The sequence below is a fragment of the Belonocnema kinseyi genome, chromosome 1 (genome assembly GCF_010883055.1).
Source record: "Belonocnema kinseyi isolate 2016_QV_RU_SX_M_011 chromosome 1, B_treatae_v1, whole genome shotgun sequence".
NCBI classification, from domain to species: domain Eukaryota; kingdom Metazoa; phylum Arthropoda; class Insecta; order Hymenoptera; family Cynipidae; genus Belonocnema; species Belonocnema kinseyi.
In genome coordinates this window covers 9,996,715-10,018,066 of record NC_046657.1, presented here as the reverse complement: position 1 = coordinate 10,018,066, position 21,352 = coordinate 9,996,715, and the positions used below count along the sequence as shown (strand labels likewise).

Here is a 21,352-nt window from a genome sequence, read left to right as displayed (position 1 = left end):
TAAGATGCATCTTTAAAATCGTGCCTATTCTAGTTCGAATTTTTGTCACCAGGTGACGTATCGCAGTCTAACCATTCCCAATAGAAAACTGCATTTTTTCGTTCACTTTTCGGTTAAAAATTCAACTCTCTTTTTTTTTAATTTTCCTTTTTAATTTTAAAGTTTAGCTGCTTTAGCAGAAATTAAATCAATTTTTTAAAATAAAAATGCAACTGTTTGGTTAGAAATTAAGTTATTATACTATTTTCTTAAAAACTTAACCATTTCGTAGAAAATTTACTTTTTGTTTAAAATTTATATTTTAGTGTTGAAAAGTAAACTGAAATATTTTGTGGATAAAAGTTCTACTCATAAAAAAAATTGTTTTTTTATTACAAATTCATCTGTTTCAGTACAAAATTAATCTTTTTGGGATAAAAATGCAACTATTTGGTAGAGAATTTTACTGTTTTGTTAAAAGTTCATCCTTTTTCGTTGAAAAAATTTGTCGTTTTGTATTGAAAATTCCATTTTTTCGTAGGAACTCATTTTTTTGTTACAAAAATTCAATTTAAGATGTTACTGCGTTAACTGGAATATTTTTTGAATGAAAACTCAACTTTTTTTAAATACAAAATTATTCTGCTTTAAGATAAATTGCATATTTTTCATAAAAATGCAACTATTTGATAGAGAATTCAACAATTTTGTTAAAAAGTCGTCCTTTTTGGCTAAAAATTCGTCTTTTTGGATTAAAAATACAATTGTTTCGGTAGAAAATTATTTCTAATGAAAAAATTCATAGTTTGATCGTGAAAACTCGCCTAAAATCTTTTCTCAACAGAAAATTCAACTATTTATTGAAAATTTATCTTTTTCATTTAAAACTTCTTCATCTGTTATAGAAGAAATTTCATTTTTACATTCTCATCATTTATGATTTAGAAAGTATTAGAATTATCGGAAATTTGACATCACACTTTTCCAACGGATCTCCACGTTTCGAGATCCCCTAAATCCGAAAATCAGGTTTTCACGATGGCGTATGTCTGTCTGTCCGTCCGTAAACACGATAACTCTCGAAAAAATGAACGAATCAAATCCATCTTTGGCACACTTTTACTAGGTCCTAAAAGAAAGGACGAGTTCGTTAACCAGCCATTTTTGACAAAAATTCAAAAAGTGAGCGCATTTTGAATATTTTTGAGACCACTTTTTTCTGAATTTGAAAATTCTATGTACGGATGTTTATAGTATTGAAAAGAAGAAACAATTTATCCTTATGACTTTTTTCGATAAAAAGAAAATTCTGAGAGTTATAGCGTTTTCAAAAAATTTTTAATCAACCGCAAATCAAAATTTGAAGCCGAAAAACGCACGATATGAAAAAAAGTCAAGAGAAGAAAAACATTTCTTTTTGAAATCCCTACAAGATTATCATAACCAATTTTTGGATTTTCTTCAAAAATCGAAAATTCAAATTTTGATTGCACAAAAATGGAAAATAAAAAATTCCATTTTGTGGACAAACTATGAAGGATACAAAAAAGATGAATTAACAAAAATGGTTATCCCAAAAGAGATCTACAATTTCGTTAAGAATCACTTCTTTATAGGACGCGTACTTTTTGTTTTATTCGTGAAAAATAACGTTGAAAAAAGTAAAATAAAAAGAAATGTGTGGAAAAACGACGAAAGTTACAAGAAAAAAATCCAACAAAACCTGTTTACAAATGTCCGTCGGAAATCGAGCGCGCATCGCGAGTGTCACGATGAGAATGTGTAGCTTAAAGCCTACAGAACTTTGAGAAACTTAATCTTTGACTATACTGAATTAAGTAGACAATACAGAATATGAAGACGCATATAAATACTGCCATCTAAAAGAGATCTTTTTGATAAAGTTTTTTTCAAGCATTTCAAATGCAAAGAATAAATATCCGAGCGCGAAGCGCGAGGTAACCAATTATCGAGCGCGAAGCACGAGATTCTACCGCCGCGCGCCCTAGGCGCGCTCAAACTTGCGAGCGAAGCGAGCCGCGCACGTAGCGCGCGATGAGAATGTGCCCGCCAAGCGGGCAGATTATTTGTATGAAAATGCAACGATTTAAAAATAATTAAAAATTGTAAAGATTTTTAAGAATTTTGTAAAGTTTCACGAAAATAAAAGACATTTTTTTGTCAAAGAAGAATCTAAAAGATTTTAGGGCAATTTTTTTACTTTTGCAAGAAATTTTTTCCTTATATTTCGAAAAAGAGGTCACGAGATTTTAAAGCAAAATGTTACAATTTCATAAGATTGCAAAATGAAAACAAATAAGAAATCGAGTAAATTCAAGAAATATTTAGTAGAATAGAAAATATTTAAAGTGAATTTTAATCATTTAAAGATTTTTTGAAATTTACATTTTTAAGGATTTAAAATTAAACTTTAGGAGATTAAAAATAATTTTGAAAGTTTTCAAGAGAATAACAAAAATTTCTAGGAATATTTTGTAGAATACTATAAAAAACAAATTTTTCTTTAAAATCTTCTACATTTTTTTCTTGCGACTCTGAAATATTCAAAAATCTTTTCTTTTTTCTCAAGAATCCCATGAAAATTATATTTATATAAATTTAAAAATAAACTGATAATACTTATTCTCAATTCTCAGAACTTAATTTCAACATGGTTTATTATAACATCATTTTCTAGAGAATTCACTAATTTTGTTAAAAATTGATACTTTTTGGTTCAAAATTCGTCTTTTTGGATTGAAAATTCAATTTTTTTTGGTATAAAATTATTTCTTGTTACAAAATTCATAGTTTGCTCTTGGAAACTCGACTACAATCTTTTTCAATAGAAAATTCAACTATTTTTTTGACAATTTATCTTTTTATTTAAAACTTCATCTATTCTAGAAAAAATTTCATTTTTTGTATGAAAATGCAACTTTACGGTTAAAAATCGTTCTTCTTTGCTTGATAATTCAACTGATTTGTTAAAACATTTGTTTAGAATTCATTTTTTAACAGAAAATGGAACTTTTCAATTTTTTAAGATTAATGTTTTTTAGTTAAAAATTCGGGGTTTTTTTTTGTTTAAAAAATTATTTTTTGGTTTGAAATTTCCTTTTTTGCGTAAAAATGCATCAATTTCGTGTAAAATTAATTTTTTGTTGAACAGTCATATTTTTTGTTTGAAAATTACATTTTTGTAAAGAAAATTTGTCTTCGGGTTCGAAGGTTCAACAATTTAGATAAACTTTTATTTATTTTTTGAGTGAAAAATCTTTTTCTTTTAAAGTAGAAAAAACTTTTTGTTTTGTTTGAAATAAATTAATACATTTGCAGTAATCAAAGTACCTACTGTCGTCAAAAAAGGTGAATATGTGACATTTTTTTCTAAAATGGATGGCAAATAGGTGATAATAAAATGTTAAGTAAGACAAACAAACACATTGTAATTTGTTGTGAACCGGGAGATGACTGGACATTTTTTTCTTCGATTAAAACGGCCACCCTGAAAAATGGAGTATTTACATTTCTACTGAGAACTAATTTTCAATTTAAAAAAAAAAACTATTTTTTACAAGTACATTCCTTTTTTTTACCCCTTAGTTAAATACGTTACCAAATGGTTAAATTTTGAAGCAAAAAAGGTAAATAGTCTGCATTTTTAAACCATAAAAGTTCAAATTTTAACCGAAAAATTAAGTAGACGAATTTCTATCAAGAAAAAATTAATTTTCAATTTAAAAAACAGCAATAAAAACGAATTTTCTACAAAAAAGTTGAATTTTGTACCAAACAGTTGAATTTTATACCAAAGTTTTTAATTTTAAATAAAATAGACTAATCCTCAATGAAAATAGATAAATCTTCAACTAAGAAGTTGCATTTTCAACCAAAAATTCAGAAAGAGATGAAGTTTCTACCAAAAAATAAATTTTTTACCAAGAAAAATTTTTCAGTTTTTATTAATGTTTATCAAAAAATGTTTTAGTTGATATTTCCACAACAAAATTTTAATTAAAAACAAAAAACATTTTGTTGAATTTTCAAGCCAAAAAGCCTAATTCTTTAAAAAACAATTTAATTTTAAAAACGAGAACCTAAAATAACAACAAAAAAGTTTATTTACAATTAATCAGTTGACTTTTTTAACAAAATATTTGAATTTGCAGTTAAAAAAATTGTTTCAACAAAAAGAATTGTTAATCTTATTTTTTAACCAAAAAAAGAACTTACAACTAAAATTATGAATCTTTAACGAAAAAAAATGAAGTTTGAAAAAAGTCGTTCAACTTTCAACCAAGTAGTGGAATTTTTAATAATTCATATTTTTGGTTCAAAATTCTACATTTTGGTTACAAATTAATTCTTTTTATTTAAAAAGTCTATTATTGTGTTTTTGTTTAAGAAATAATCTCTTAGAATTAAAAAAACATCTATTTTGTGAAAATTTAACGATTGTTTTGAAAAATTCATCATTTTTGGTCGAAAATATATACTTTTGTAAAAAATTCATATTTTTTTATATAAAATTGATCTTTTTTTATTAAAAACTCATTCCTTTTATTTGAAAAGTCTATTATTGTATTTTTGCATAAGAAATAATCTCTTTTACTTAAAAACCATACTTTTTGTGAAAATTCAACGATTTTTTTTTAAAAAGTCATCGTTTTTGGTAAAAAATTTATAGTTTTGTAGAAAATTAATATTTTTTGGTTGAAAATTTATCTTTTGGTGGAAAAATCTTTTTTTTCTTTTTAGTTGCTACAAATTCACCATTTATGTTACAGGGTTAATAATTTTTATTGAAGTCAAATATTATATTTTTGGTGTTTAGTTTAAAATTCCACAAATTCGTTGAAAGTTTAATTTTTCTTTTTTTTGAAAATTCCACTAGTTTCTTAAAAATTCACCCTTTTTTGTTTAAAATTAATTTCTTGGTTCCAAAAATCTATTATTTGGTTCAAAATTTATCTTTTTTGAGTGAATTCATCCTTTTTGGATTGAAATTTCTCTTTTACTTGAAAAATCGTCTTTTTGGGTAGCAAATTCAACTATTTGCTAAAATAAAATCATCTTTTGGCTAAAAATGCATCTCTTGGTTAGAAATTCTACTATTTAGTTGAAACTTCAACTATTTTCTTAAAAAGTAATCTTTTTTTATCAAAATTTCAACTGATTTATTGAATACTTGTATTTTTGGATAAAAAATCCATCCTTTTGGTGTAAAAATCCTCTTTTGTTAGAAAAGTTATTTTTTAGTTGAAAATTCGTCTTTCTTGCTTCAAGATTAAACTGACTTGTAAAATATTTATATTTTTAAATTCAAAATTCAAAATTATGTTTGAGAATGCAACTCTTCCTGGTTGAAGTTTAATCACCTCTGTTTGAAAATTCGACCATTTGGTTCAAGATTCGTCGATCAGGAAATTGTAATAAAAACTGTATTCGGTGTGCAAGTTGTAATTTTGAATAAAATGTTACTTTTTCAATTGAAAAAAAAAAAAGGTGGCAAAAGATGAGAAACCCCAAAATAGAAGAAAAAGGTGACAAAACTGAAAATTTTTAATTTGTATATGAAGCACCGTTTTATTCCGCTTATAAAATATTCTATGATAAAAATATCATAATATTAAAAAGCTGGTATTTGAATATTGATGATTTAAAATAAAAATATAGTCAAAGAAAAATCAGAGAATTTTGAAAATGTCAGGCGCCTAAGTTTTTCGGGAGTGGAGTCTTCTTCTTATTTTACTTCTGAGCTAGAAAATATTGTATATTCAACCGCTGATATAACCTGAACAATAAAAATATTCTTAAAAATCGTAAATTCTCAGTCTGGAACAATACTAGACTTTGTCGATTAGAACTTTTTTTTATTTGACAAATAAGATACGAACCTGTTTACATCTCCAAGGACAGTGTCGACACTGCAAAGGTCGCTCGTCGCTGTGCCGATTCTGATGATGCTTGATCAACTGAATCTTCGTCTTGAGATTAAATCCGCAAATCTCGCACGTGTAGGGTCGCTCCTCCGAGTGCGAAATCATGTGCGTCTTCAGTCTCAACTGATTGACAAATCTCTTCGGACAATGGGGACACTGGAGAGTGCCCTCAAGTCGATTGTGCGTTACCATCATATGATGGCGGAGTCGAACTTCACTCGTGAACGTCAAATCGCAGTCGAGACACTTGACCGGCTCCTTCTCCATATGGGCATTTTTTATATGCGTCCTCAGAATCATCTCGGTTTTGAAAGTCTTGTCGCAGTGGAAGCAGCAGACGCGTTTCGTTTCGCCGGAACCGTCCGACTCCTCCTTGATGATGCCCGGCAGCGACTCGTTGTGAATGTGAGCCAAATGCCACTCGAGAGATCGTGTGGAAATCATCGATCTGTTGCAAATGTGACAGGTGTAATTTCTTCCGTCTTTGTGAACACGATTGCGATGGATGACGAGCATCGAGTGATTCGGGAATTTCTCGCCACATATTTGACAGGCGCATTCCTTGAGCCCGCGACTGTCCGACTTTTCGTGGACCTTCATGTGGAGACGAAGACCGTCTCGTCGGTTGAATCCAACTCCGCAAGTGTCGCACCTTCAATTGGAAATTAGAGATCACGATTTCAATTATTTCAGAATTCGACTTGATCTTCGATTTTAATATTTCAGGCCTTTTCCGGGACATTTTTGGAAAAATTATAAGCCTAAAACTGATACGAAGATATCAAGAATATCAAACTGGGTAAATCCAGGGTGTTCAGCGATTCCTGGGGATAAAAAAATCAAGGTCTTTTCTAGGTTTTCCAGATCAAGGAATCAAATTTTTTCACATCTCTTTTTTAAATCAAATAATCAAATAACTGTTTTTTATACATGTAAAAGATGAAATATTTCATTTGTTTCTTGGCCAAGAATTTATAAAGAAAGCAAACTCATAAATAAACAAATTCCTAATTTTTTGCAAACATAAGTCGCCTTCGTGAAATCTTTTGTCTTCATTTGGAATCATTGTAATATTTTAAAATCTTCTCAAATGACTCGAAACCTTTTCAAATTGTTTAAAACCTTTAAAATTTTTTGTGAAATATTTATAAATTTTATTGAAGAAATTTTGGTCTACTGTACCCTTTTTGAAATCTTTATAAAATCTTTTGTACTCATTTAACCCTCTCAGCCTAGACTGGGTGTATTATACCCAGACGATATTTGTGACTCGCTGTATAGTTGTTTTAGTTTTGTGAAAATATTTAGAATAATATGTTCAATTCATCTTATTAATTTTATAATATTCATTTTTGTGAGACTTTTAGCTATAGTTAAAAGAAAGAAAAATCCCGATACGTTAATTTAAACCAGAGATATTAAAGTCTAGACTGAGAGGGTTAAAATCATTAAAATATTTTAAATCTTTGAATTCTTCTAGAAAAAAGTTGAAATCGTTTAAAATCTTAAAAATGTTTTTATATTTTTGAAATCTTGTCTACTGTACACCTTTTGAAATCTTTGAATTTGAAATCTTTGAGAAATCTTTGACATATTTGTGAAAACTTTCTTTAATCTTTGGTTGTCAAAACTTTTGCGTTCGTTTGAAGTCATTTAAATATTGGAAATCTTTTGAAATGATCTAAAAATTTTGAAAGGATTTAAAATCTTCTGAAAGTTTAAAAATCTTTGCGAAATGTTGGAAATCTTTTGAAATCTTCTAAGCAAATTTGAAATCATTTCAATTCTTTAAAATGTTTTTTTTAAATCTTTGAAATATTTTGTATTCATTTAAAATTATTACTATATTTAAAATATTTTAAATGCTAGTAAAGTGTTTTGAAATCCTCTGAACAAATTTGAAATCGTTGAAATTTTATATTCATATGAAATCATTAAAATATTTGAAATATTTGACAAATCTTTTAAAAATTTTGTTTAATCGTTGAAATCTTTGTGAAAACTTTCTTTAATCTTTGGCTGTGAAAACTTTTGTGTTCGTTTGAAATCATTGAAATCCTTTCAAATTTTTTTAAACCTTTTGAAATCGTTTCAAACCTTTAGAATGTTCTGAAATCTTTGACATCTTTTGAAGTTTTTGAATTTATTTGGAAACACTGGAATATTTGAAACTTTTGTGAAATATTATGTAATTTTCTACAAAAAAAAATGTTAACTCGTTTCAAATCCTTAGAAATCTTTTAAATATTTGTAAAGTGTTTTGGAATATTTGTGAAATGTTCTAAAACCCTGTAAAATCTTTGAAATTTACTGAACAAATTTGAAATCGTTTAAAATCTTTCGAGTTTTGAAATCTGGTACACCGTGCCCTTTTTGAAATCTTTGAATTTGAAATCTTTGTGAAATGTTTTGAAATATTTGTGAAGTATTCGAATTATTTGTAAAATCTTATGAATATTTTGAAATTTTCTAAACAAATTTGAAATAGTGAAAAATCTTTTATAATCTTTATGAAATTTTTAGGAAATCATTAAAATATTTGAAATCTATTGAAATATTTATGAAGTTTTTCATATATTTGTGAAATCTTTCTTTAATCTATGTTTACGAAATGTTTTGTGTTCGTTTGAAACCATTGAAATCTTTGATATCTCAAATATATTAAAACCTTTTGAAATTGTTTAAAATCTATGAATTCTGCTGTAATATACCCTTTTTGAAATCCTTTTGAATTCTTTGAAATGCTTCTGAAATCTTTCTAAAACTTTTTTATTCATTTGAAATCATTAAAATTTTTGTTTAATCTTTGAAATCTTTGTAAATTTCTAAAAAATTTTATGAAATCTTTGACATATTTGTGATGTCTTTCTTCTGTGAAATCTTTTAAAATAATCTAAAAATTTTGAAATGATTTAAAATCTTCTGAAAGTTTTAAAATCTTTGCGAAATGTGGGAAATCTTTTGAAATCTTCAAAGCAAATTTGAAATAATTTAAAATCTTTCAACGTTTTTTTTTAAATCCTTGTAATCTGATCTTCTGTAGCATTTTTAAAATCTTTATGAACAATTTTTATGAAATTTTGGAAATATTTGTGAAATATTTTGTATTCATTTAAAATCTTTCAACTTTTTTGAAATTTTAAAAATCTGATCTGCTGTACCCTTTTTGAAGTCTGAATTTGAAAACTTTATGAAATTTATATAAAATCTTTGAAATATTTGTGAAATATTTTGTATTCATATGAAATCATTAAAATATTTGAAATATCTGTGAAATCTTTGTAAAATCTTAGAAATCTTCTGAACAAATTTGAAATAATTTTAAATCTTTAAAATATTTTGAAATTTTTGAAATCTGATCTACTGTAGTTCCACATTCATTTTTGATAATTTTGTCAATCTTTCTAAATCTTCATAAATTTTTCTTTTTCTTGATTAAAAAATTTCAATATTTTAGACTGAAATAATATTTGAAATTTAATAAAAGTTAATAAACAGTTTCTAAATTTTTAATCGAGCGTTTACATTGGTTTAACTTATCAAACTTTTCAATTGGAACAGTTTAATTTTTAACGTTAAAATTTGGACATTATAAAATTGTGAATTGATTCCAAATCGTCTTGTAAAATTAATTAATATTTACTTTCTCATTCATACAGTAAAATTCAATTTTCAAAATCATGAATTAATTTTTACTCACACTTGATCAACTAAAAATGTTTTTTTTTAATTAAAAATAATAATAATAATTTAAGAAAGTATTTTAAAAACAGTTGACATTAAAGTTCGGAAAAATTTTTATTCTAAAAATATTGTAAAATTTCCTGTCAAAAAATAATTTCTCTGTCATTTCCCGGTCTCCTAAAATTCCCGGTCTAGCAGCCACCCTGACTGAATAATATCGTGAAAAAAATTATAATATGAAACTCTAAAGCCAAAAACTTTTCCATTTGAAGCAATAAAAATTGTGCTGCAAATTAAAGCACTTAAAGTGGATCTCTTGAATTTTAAACGTTTAAAACTTAAATTTAAAAGTTTTTGATTTCCAAAAATTTATCCAAGTTGTGATTTTCAATGCTCCGAATTGTAGAATTAACTAATGCATTAAAAAATTATATAATTTTAAGCAATTTTAAGCTAGAAACATTAAAAATTGAACGATTCCATTTTTTTATAAACTCAAAGCTTTTAAAATTAAAAGCTAAAAAAAATTTAATAGTTTAAAAATCCTTAAAATGCTTCAAAATCTTGAAGCATGTACATATTTTCTGAAATTAAAAAAAATTTTTTTTTTTACTTTTTCAGAACTTCTAAATCTCTTTTAATCGGATTCAAATGTTTCTAAATATTGAGTAATTTTTCTTTTTCTTGATTGAAAAATTTCAATATTTTAGACTGAAATAATATTTGAAATTTAATAAAAGCCTTTGATTATAAATATATTATTTTGCAGTTATTTTAAAATTACAAATCGTTTCTAGCTTTTACATTTGTTTAACTAATCATACTTTCCAATTGAAACAGTTTAATTTTTAACGTTAAGATCTGTAAATTTTAAAACTGTGAACTATTTCCAAATTTAATTTTAAAAATCATTAATTTATATTCACAGTTGATCAACTAAAAAAGTTTTTTTTTATATATCAAAAATAATAATAATTTACCAAATTATTAAAAAAACGGTTGAAATAAAATTGAACAAAATTATTATTCCACAAATTTTGCAAAATCCCCTCTCGAAAAAATGAATTCACATTCATTTCTCGCTCTACTAAAATTCCTGAAATAGTATTAAAGTAGTCCGGCTGATGGGAAAGCTAGTCAAAGCTATGTCCATTATTTTTTTTCTGAAATTTGGAATTAAATACAAAATTTGGCCAGGATATCAATTACTAAATTAGGTAACCAATTTTTATCCTGATCAATATAAATAAAATTTAATTCAATTTTAATTTTTGCATTTTATAAAATTTAAATTTTAGCCTGGAAAGGGATTTTTCATCTGATCGATCCAATAACCTGACTAACTAAAATAATCATACTTTCCAATTGAAACAGTTTAATTTTTAACGTTAAAATCTGTAAATTTTAAAACTGTTGAACTGATTTCAAATCGTCTACAATCAATTATTTACTTTTCAAATCCTGAAGTACAATTTAATTTTAAAAATCATTAATTTATATTCACAGTTGATCAACTAAAAATGTTTTTTTTTTTATATATCAAAAATAATAATAATTTACCAAATTATTAAGAAAAAAAGAAAAGCGGTTGAAATCAAAGTTGGACAACATTTTCATTCCACAAATTTTGTAAAATCCCCTCTCAAAAAATTAAATTCACAGTCATTTCCCGGTCTCCTAAAATTTCAAAAATAGTATTAAATTAATTAATAATTAAAATCTCACCTGAACTGTCTCTGATCCTCATGAATTCTCACATGCTGCTTCAACGTCGACGTATTTTTAAACATTTTGTCGCAGTGCGGACACTTGATCGTATAAGCCTTATGCGTGTGCATGTGTTTGCTCAAACTATAAAGCGGTATCAGCTTCCTGCAAACCGGGCATTCCTTCTTATTTCCACTCGGCTGATGCTTCCTTATCCTGTGATGTCGCAAACTCGCCGGATTTTTAAAATCCGCTCCGCAATCCTCGCACAAAAAGGCCCGCAATGCCGTGTGCACACTCTTCAAATGAAAGCTCAATTTCGTTTTAAAAGCAAATTTTTTCGGACACTTTGGACACTGAAAAATCTTCTCCAGACTCATGTGTCGCGACTTCACATGCTGATCCAAGGTGCCCTGATGCTTGAACTTCTCGCCACAGTACTCGCAGAGTTGTCCATGAATATTGTCGCAGTGCTTCTGCTCGTGCTGTCGCTTCTTGCCCTTCGAGTCCAACATCAAGTCACAATACTTGCAAATCAATTTCCTGATGCAAATCACATTGTGATTTTTCTTCAGTCTCAGCACCGGAAACTCCTCGTTACAATCCTCACAATAATGGAGAATTCGCTTGTCGTGAATTTTCATGTGCTCGTCGCACACCTCCTTGGTCGCGAATGCGAGAAAGCAAAAATCACACTCAATCAAGTCAAGAAAAGGCACTTCGATTTTCTCCTCAAGGTCGGAAGACTCCGGCTCGGAGACTAGTTTCCGGGCGTTGATTCGGTCCTTGAAAAAAGCGACGATATCGTCATCGCACAATTTGGCAATCACCATTTTTCGCTGCTGCAGATTTTCAATAAATTCCTGGAGATTCTCGCCCTCGCTCAAGTCACCCAAAATTCGTTTCAACCGATCGACCGGATTCTCAATTCCCGGATGTGCCTCCTCCCAATCCTTTCGCTGCTTATCCTCCCATTTATTCTTCACTGTCTCAATCCGCAAATTATAATCCTCGGGATTGTTGTAAACTTTTGGCTTCGGCTCCTTATTCTTCACAATCTTCCCACTTTTCTCCGGCTTCTCTTTCTTAATCTCCAACACTTCTTTCAGCAGTTCCTTCTTATTTGAAATTTCTAGGGGTATATGTTGATGAAATTCATCAGACTGCACTTCTCTTCCCTTGATGTAAAAAGTCTCCTTCTTGACTCGAACATCTTCAGGCATTATCACGGTCGTGTCATTCTGGGCTGAGGGTCCCAGAACTTTCTCCCTCTTCTTTTTGTATTCCTCGATCTGCTCCTCTATTATCTGTCCCTTCTGTTCCAGGGATCGATCCACAAATGGATTTTCCTTCTCCTTGAGACTCTCTTTCTTGCATGCAGATTTACTCTTCTCGCCCTTCTCCATTTTTTTCACCTTCACCAGAAGCAGTTCATTGGGTTTTGCGCCACGCACCGTCACATACATGACTCCGTTCTCCTCTTTTTTGATATTCAATGCCTCATTTACATTCAGCTTTCGTAATTTCGCTTCTTTGGGTCCAATCGCTTTCAACATTGACAATTTGTCATCATTACCCTCGGACAATTTCCGCTTTAAATTCTCCTCTTTCATCTCCATCTCCTTATCCGCTTTCGTGCTCTTATCCAATTTGAGGGCAGAAGTTGCAGTTCCTTTTTTTGGATCCTTCTTCACAGGATTTACAAGTTTCGGCTCACCTTCTGCATTTTCTTCTCCACTCGGCGGATGAAAGGGAGGATCGTCGGGATCAAATTCTTCCAAAGATTCGTTATCACTCGGAACCTTCTGCACTTTTTGAGCCTCCTGAACTTTCTCCACCTCCTGGACTTTCTCAAATTCCTCAGCCTCCGAAACTCCAGGTTCGCACTTGACTTTTGGAACTGGATCCGTTTCCCAGTTGGGCGAATCTTTGGTGGAAAATACGGCCGAAATTCGAGGGCCATTATTCTTCAAATTGGCAGGATCATGCTGAATTAAAGGATGATTCATTTTCGTTGCCTCCTCTTGAACTTTCCAATTCGCTTTTGCAGTTTCGAGCAATTTCGCCTGGATTGATTTCAATTTATTCTCGGCTTTCTTAATCTGCATGAAAAAGGTGTAACTCATTTTTAGGTCACAAATGCAGTCCATGCACATTTGTGTGGACAGGGAATCGGTTTCTTTGATATTTTCTAGGTGTCTAATTTGCTGGCTGAGCTTCATCTGAATTCCCTTTTCGCTGAAAATATCAGTGAGGGGCAGCTTTATTCCGGCGCAGGTTCGACAATATTTCTTCAGTTCTTTTTTCATCGAATCCTCGGGAGTTGGATCGACTCTCATTTGGGGGGAATTTACTTTTTTTAATGGTTGAAGAGTCGGAGATTCCTGGTTCAGGAGTTTAACTCGGGGGGTGTTTTTTTTTAAATCTCTTATATTTGTTATTTGATTCGGGGTTTGATCTTTTTGCGACGGTGAGGGATAAGAGTAATTGTGAAATTGAGAGATTTTTGGAGAAGCAATTCGGTTGTCTGCGGACCGATTGTTCATTTTGACTCCGTAGTTGTGGTCTCGGTTTTCTAAAATTGTAATTACGTCTTGTTCAGATTGTAATTTTGTAGTCTCTGCAAAAAAAATTGCGATTTTGAACCAAAAATATTAATCTTCAACCAAAATGATGGATATTTAACTAAAAAACTTCAAGTTTCAAACAATAAGATGAAATTTTAAAGAAGAAAATAAATTTTCAAACAAATAAATTAATTTTCTACAAAAAAAGACGATTTTTTTACAAAATACATGAATAGACCAATTAAAAAATTAATTTTCAACCAAACTAATAAATTTTCAACTAAAATGTTGAATCTTCAACTGAAATAATTGAATAATAAAAAAATAATAATTGAACCTAAGAAGTCGAATTTTCAAGGTCAATTAAATTTAAACATATAAAAAATATAAAAAAGATATTTTGGAACCAAGAAATTAAATAGTTAAGTCTTTGCTTAAGAAAAATTAATCTTTAACCAAAATGATGAATTTTCATTCAAGGAGATTAATTTCTACCAAAACAGACGAATATTCAACTAAAAAAGATATTTTGTCAACCAAAAATTGAAGTTACGTTTTTAGATAAAAGAATTAATGAGGTATGTTAAACTGATGTAGCCACATCTTCGAATCGAGTTGAAACCTATCTCATAATTAACGGCTCATTTAATGCTAATTTAATGCCCTATTGCCTAATTTAATGCTGCATTATTTTAAAAAACAGGGGTTAGGCATTAATGTTCAACCAAAGAGGTGAATTGTAAACAAAAAATATTAATTTTCAGCTAAAATAGTGAACCTTTAAATAGAATAATTAAATTTTCAACCAAGAAGAATAATTTCCACAAAAAGTCCAATTTTGAACTAAAGAAGATAATTTCGTAAAAATAAATTCAATAGATAAATTTTTAGTAGGAAAAATAAATTTTCAAACAAAGTGATGAATTATAAATCAAATACATAGTTTAATTTTGGACTAAAAAAGGAAATTTTTTAACGACAAAAGAAGTAGTGAAATTTTCAGTTAACGAAATTAATTTTCCAGCAAACAAAGTAAATTTTCAACTAAAGTGATCAACTTTAAACTAAAGTGATGAATCTTTAACTGAAATACTTGAATTTTCAACCGAAAAGATAATTTTTTAACAAAAGAGATTAACTTTTATCCAATTAGTTTTTTTTCCTACCAAGAAGATGAATTTTCAACTAAAATTATGAATCTTTGACTAAATTAATTAAATTTGAACCAAGAAGATTCATTTTTACTACAAAAAAAAAACGAATTTTCAACTGAAAAAAAAATCATTCAAAAAATGAATGGTATTTAAATTTTTAGTTGAAGAAATTAAAGTTCAATCGAAGAGATGAATTTTAAGACAAAAAGATGAATTTTAAACCAAATAGTTCAATTTTGACTAAAAAAGATCAGTTTTCAACCACAAAATGAAATAATTAAATTTTAATTTAAAAAATTAATTTTCAACAAAAATGATGAATCTTCAATTGGATCAGTTGAATTTGAAACAAACAAAGAATGAATTTTCAATAAAGGAGATTAATTTCTAACAAAAAGTCGAATCTTCAACTAAAAAAGATATTTTGTCAGTCAACAATTGAATAGTTTAGTTTTTAGTTTAAAAAATTAATCTTCAACCCAGGAGTAGAATTTTAAACTAAAATAATGGAATATTTAATTGGAATAGTTACATTTTCTGTTTGAAAACATTTTTAACAACAAAAAACTCATTTTTAAAAAACTAGTTACATTTTCGAACAAAATTATGAATTTTCAATAAAGGAAATTAATGTCTGCCAAAAAAGACAAACTTTCAACCAAAAAAGATATTTTGTCAACCAAAAATTGAATAATTTAGATTTTAGTTTAAAAATTTTATCTTCAACCAGAGGTGAATTTTCAACTGAAATAATGAAATATTTAATTGGAATAGTTCCATTTTCAATTTAAACACTAATTTTCAAAAAACTTGTTAAATTTACGAATAAAGTTATGAATTTTCAATCGAGGAGATTAATTTGTGCCAAGAAAGGCAAATCTTTAACAAAAAAAAAAAGATATTTTGTTAAACAAAAATTAATTAGTTAATTTTTATTTAAAAAATGATCAAACTTAAAATAGAATAATTACACTTTCAACCAAGAAGACTGATTTCTACCAGAAAAGGCAAATTTTCGACCAAGAAAAATCATTAAAATAAAAACCAATATATAAATTTTTAGTAAGAAAAAAAAAGTTTAACTAAAGATATTTATTTCCAACTAAATTTATGGAATATTTAAATGCAATAGTTAAATGTTCAGCTTAAAAAAATATTGAAACAAAATAGTTACATTTTCCAGCACAGTGATGAATTTTGAACGTAAAAGTGTTAAATAAATAAAAGTCATAATTTTTAAACTAAAATAATTCTCAATTGGAATAGATGAATTTGTAACAAGAAAGATTAATTTTAAATCAAAGTTTTATTTTCGACCAAAAAGATGCATTTTCAACTAAAATGATGCATCATTAACTAGAATAACTGAATTTTCAACTAAGAAGATTCATTTTTAATAAAAAAGACGTATTTCCCCCCCCAAAAAAGAATAATGTTTCAACCAAAATATAAATACGAAAGATATACATTTTTAACTAAAATTATAAAATATTCAACTCGATCAGTTACTTACAGCTTCAGTAAAATAAAATAATTTGCAACCAAATAGTTCGGGTTTTAAGTTGGACAGTTAATTTTTCAGTAAAAAAAAAAAAACAAATAATTTTGAACAAGAGAGTTTAATTTTTAATAAAGGAATTACATTTTTATTTAAAAAAATTCTAAACGAAAAATGGAGTTGTTATTTCAACCAAAACAGACTTCAATTTTTTATCAAAAAATAGGTAAGTACAACAAAAAATACGACTTTTCAACGTGAGTTGAATCTTCCGCAGGAAAAAGACTTTTCAATCAAGCCAACTGTTAAATCTTGAAGCAAACAGAAAAATTTTCAACTAAAGAAGATTAATTTTTTATCAAAATGATCGATTTTTAAACAAAATACATGAATTTTCAGCAAAAAACTATTAACTTTAAACCAAAAATAAAACAGTTACATTTTCAGTCAAAAAATTAATTTTAAACAAACAAATAAAAATGGTTTACTTTTTTAAACTTCCACGTTTTAAGTAAAAAAAATGGTTTATTTATTCACCTACTTTCTTTAAAAGTCAAAAAATTATTTTTTTATATTACCCATTTTTCAAGACAAAAATTGTTTGATTATTTTAATTTTCGCCCCTTTCCCGCAATATTTTATTTTTTAAGTCTCTTTCTAAGAATATAATCACTTTCTCCGATTCTTTGCAAAAAATGTTTAATTTTCGCTTATTTTCATTTGGTTATTTAAGATTTTTCCCAACTGTAAACAGCGTAACATTTTTAAATTTGAATATCTATACGTTTTAGGTCGTAACAAACTTTGAAAACAAAAATCCTAACCTTAAATTTTCAAACGATCGAACTGAATGAAAATTCTTCTTTTAAAAATTTAAAAATTCCCAATTAAAAAAAACAACGAATTATAACAATCAATCAGACGTATCAGACTTTTAAAATTAGAAAATTTAACCAAAAACTTACCAAAAGCATAATTCTGTTCCGACTTTTCTAATTTCGCTTCCTCAAAAAGTGCTATCGGTTGAATATCAGTTTCCGAACACAAGGACAACTGGTTTTCCGAAAACGAAGCATTATTCTTTCCAGGTGTCACTTCTCGTAGAAGAAGTTTCTCGCTTTTCCGCGTATCTTTTTCAATTTTCTGACACTTAAAATCCGTGGATTTTCTCAAAACACCACCACTATTGTTTATTTTTGAAGGAATATCAAAAGATTTGCCACTTTCCACCACAAAACGTTTGAATTTTTTATAAGTATTGGAAACATTCATTTTCCAAAATTAATATTGAGGTTATGTTCCTCTGGATCCCAGAAAATCCCAAGCCATTTTCCTCATTAAAATCAATCTCAAAAAGTCACTTTGCCAGAAAAAGGAACATTTTTTCGTCCTGTTTTGAAAATAGATTTTTCCGATTATCAACATTTCGGCGACTTATTACATTTTTTAGGTCCATGGTTATCCATGGCGTTCCGAATAATACGAATCCAGATGGCGCGTGACCAAGAAAGGCGAACGATTGTTGAGTTAATATTTTCAGTATTTCGTCTTTCTACACTTGACTAGAATTTCATGACTATTTTCGATTTCGAATTTTCGACCGCGGATTGAAAACGAAAACTCGGAAAAGTAAAAGAATACCTTTCCGGTATATTTCAAGGGGTAAAATGTAGAAAACGGCCAGGTTTTGTCGAGAACTCGCGGGCACACACGGGTACAACTGACGTCGTCGTTAAAATGGCCGATTTTTATTAAATTCAGACGCCCCCGATGCTACCCATATTTCTGTTCGAAATAATTTCTAAACCTGTCGATGTTTCCGGACACAAAACTCTAATTTTTGTGATACAGTTCAAATTTTATTCTTATTTTATACCAAAAACGTGCTTAAGATTTTAAAATATGGATAATTAATCACTCATTGTTTGTTAATAGGTTATGTTCATTTAAAGTTTTTTTTTATTATTCATTTTGAGATTTTTGACCAAAAACGTAAAAGTTTGTTTAAATTAAAAAAAAGATTCATGCAAAATATAATATATCGGAGATTGTTAATAAACAATCATGAGGTATTTCAAATTGTGACGTCAACTAGGAGATGGCCGCACTCCGAGGGCCAATGAACGGGAGAGTTTACCACTCACCAGAGTGCGCCTGCGTTCGACGAAAATTTAAATTGAATAAATAAAAAATAGCGTCCTTTTATATAAAAATTATTATTGAAAGTTTATAGTTCATTTTTTAAGTGAAGTAAAAGAATCAGTTATTATGTTTGAATTTAAAAAATTTATTATTGTAATTACTGGTCACTTTTTTTGCGTAGTTCTGAATTTTACAAACATAACGTTATTGTCTACTAAAAAATTTAAAAGTACGTGTTTTAATAACATTCTCTATTTCTGTTACCAAATAGTAGAATTTTCAACTAATGAAGATAAATGTTGTACAAAAAATGACAAAGTTCAATTTTCAACAGAAAAGATGATTTGTTAACAAAAAGATAAATTTTCTAATGAAAAGATAAATTTTTAACAAAATATATGAGTTTTCTACTTATTATCTAGAGTCTAACTAAAAAAGGTAAATTTTCCACTAAAATAAAATGAATTTTTAACAAAATTGTTAAATTTTCAAACTAAAAAAAATTTCCAACCAAAAATGGAATAGTGAACTTTTCAGTTTAAAAAATTGAATATCTAACAGTATATACAATTTGCAACAAAATAAGTGAATTTCCAACTACACCAGAAAACCTTTTCTATAAAAAAATGGAATAGTTCAATTTTCTGTTCAAAAGATTAATTTTCAACAAGAAAAGCGATTTAAAAAATAGAATATTTGAATTTACAAATGGAGTAGTAGAATTTACAGTCGCAGAGATAAATTTTTAACTAAAGTAATGAATCTTCAAAAAAATTACTTTTTAACAAAGTGGCATAAGGTTGAACAAAAAAGACGAGTTTTCAACGAAAAATTAAATAGTTGAAATTCCAGAAAAATAGTAATATTCAATAAAAAACATTTAAATTTAAACAAAAAAATACTTATATTTTATTCATTATATTCTAATTTTAAATTTGCTACTTCATCTATATAATCCATGATTAAGATTGTTTTTATCGCTTAGGAACATTTCTGTGTTTATGGTTCAAATTTCCTGCGCAGAATTTGCAATTCAAGATGGCCGAACCCCCCTGTAACTTCTGATCAATCCCCGCGCGGGAAACAGTGCGATAAGCATGTCGTATAGTTTAATTAAAATTAAGTTTAGAATATAAAAAAAATGGTCTGCTGCTGTGCTCCGGTTTGTAAAAATAGAAGCGAGGATGGATTTAAACTTTATCGTTTTCCACTAGGTCGAAGAGAAAGACTTTCAATGTGGATCATAAATTGTAGACGCGACAAATGGAAACCATGCAAATAAAAGGACACATGATGTGAAATATAAATAGCTATCATAATAAACTCTTAAAAAAGTATTGTGTTAATGTTTGACCTATAGTCTATTATTATTTTATTATTTGTTAGTTATAATTTAAAAAATCATATGATTCTAATTTTAGCGCACATCTATTTATAAACTGAGTAAAATTTCGTTTGCAATCATAATTTTTGCAAGAGCTACTTTTTGACAAATGTGTGAGTTAAAAAATCATATAGTCGAATTTAAATATTTCATATATTATAACGCATGTAATTTTATTTAAAATTTATGTTTTGATAACAATGCTTCAGTATAATTAAAAAATAAATAATCTAAATCATGTAAGTGTATTTATATAATTCGATATCAATTTAGCGATTTTGAACTTGACGGGGAACCAGAATGGCAGCATGCGTATTCCCATCTAATATTCGCTGCAGACCTGACCTTGAGCCAATACCGGATATGACTGCTGGCGCTCGGAGCGGCAGCAAACAAAAATTATCGTTAGATAGAAAATCAAATAATGCGTACACCCTGATATTACTTTAGAATACTTTTATAAATATATACATTTATAAATAAAAAAGCGAAAGTAGATATTTACTATTTCAAAAGTTCTAGTACAGAAAGAAATGTTAAAATAGGCAGGCGGTAATTATACGTTTTCAAATGCACATAAATTCTTTAAGCCGGTGTGAATATAAATTCAATATGGTTATTTACATTGATAGCTCATTATGAATATTATAAGAAAAACTGGATTTGAGTCAATAAAGTATGGGATTGAGTTTCATAAAGAAATTGTTAAAAAAGAAAATGCTTTGTCTATAATACATGTTATTAGAGTAGAGGAAATCCAAATAAACGGTATTAGTGAAAGAATTCAAGCCAGTGTCATTCGTCAGACAAGTCTAGAGCAAGAATGGGGAAACCCTCCGATAGTCAAATTGTAAAAGATTTGTATGCAAAGGGCTTAGCAGTTGCCGAATCGAAAACTGAAGGGGAAAGAGCAGCTAAATCTATTTTAATGGATTGTATTGACTTAGCGATTGCATCAGTTAAATATGAAATTGTGATATTTGCATTCATTGTCAGGGATGACCTTTTGACCGGGAAAGCTGGAAAACCGGGAATCTTATGGAACTGGGGAGAACCGTGAAATGACAGTGAATTTATTTTTTGACCGGGAATTTTACGAAATTTTTAGAATACAAATTTTATTTAACTGTGATTTCAACTGTTTTAAAATAATTTCCTAAATTGTGATTGTTATACATTATTATATCATTTAGTTTAGAATGCTTAATTCGAAATTCATTCACTTTAAAAATTTTCCATTTTAGATTTTTAAGTTTTAAGCATATATTTTAATTTAAAGAATTTTAAAATGC

General features: G+C 28.0%; 1 protein-coding gene across 1 annotated transcript in view; it reads right to left on the bottom strand.

The window, feature by feature from the left end:
• The window catches only part of LOC117175085, a 34,198-nt gene extending 15,950 nt beyond the window's left edge, over positions 1–18,248 (bottom strand). Inside the window, exons 1-3 of the mRNA XM_033364665.1 lie at positions 17,500–18,248; positions 11,334–13,935; positions 5,880–6,576 (exon numbers count right to left, since the gene is read on the bottom strand). Coding sequence (XP_033220556.1) covers positions 5,880–6,576; positions 11,334–13,935; positions 17,500–17,806 — 3,606 coding nt within the window. The 5' untranslated portion in view covers positions 17,807–18,248. The remainder of the gene's footprint in view (positions 1–5,879; positions 6,577–11,333; positions 13,936–17,499) is intronic.
• Between the last annotated feature and the right edge of the window lie 3,104 nt (positions 18,249–21,352).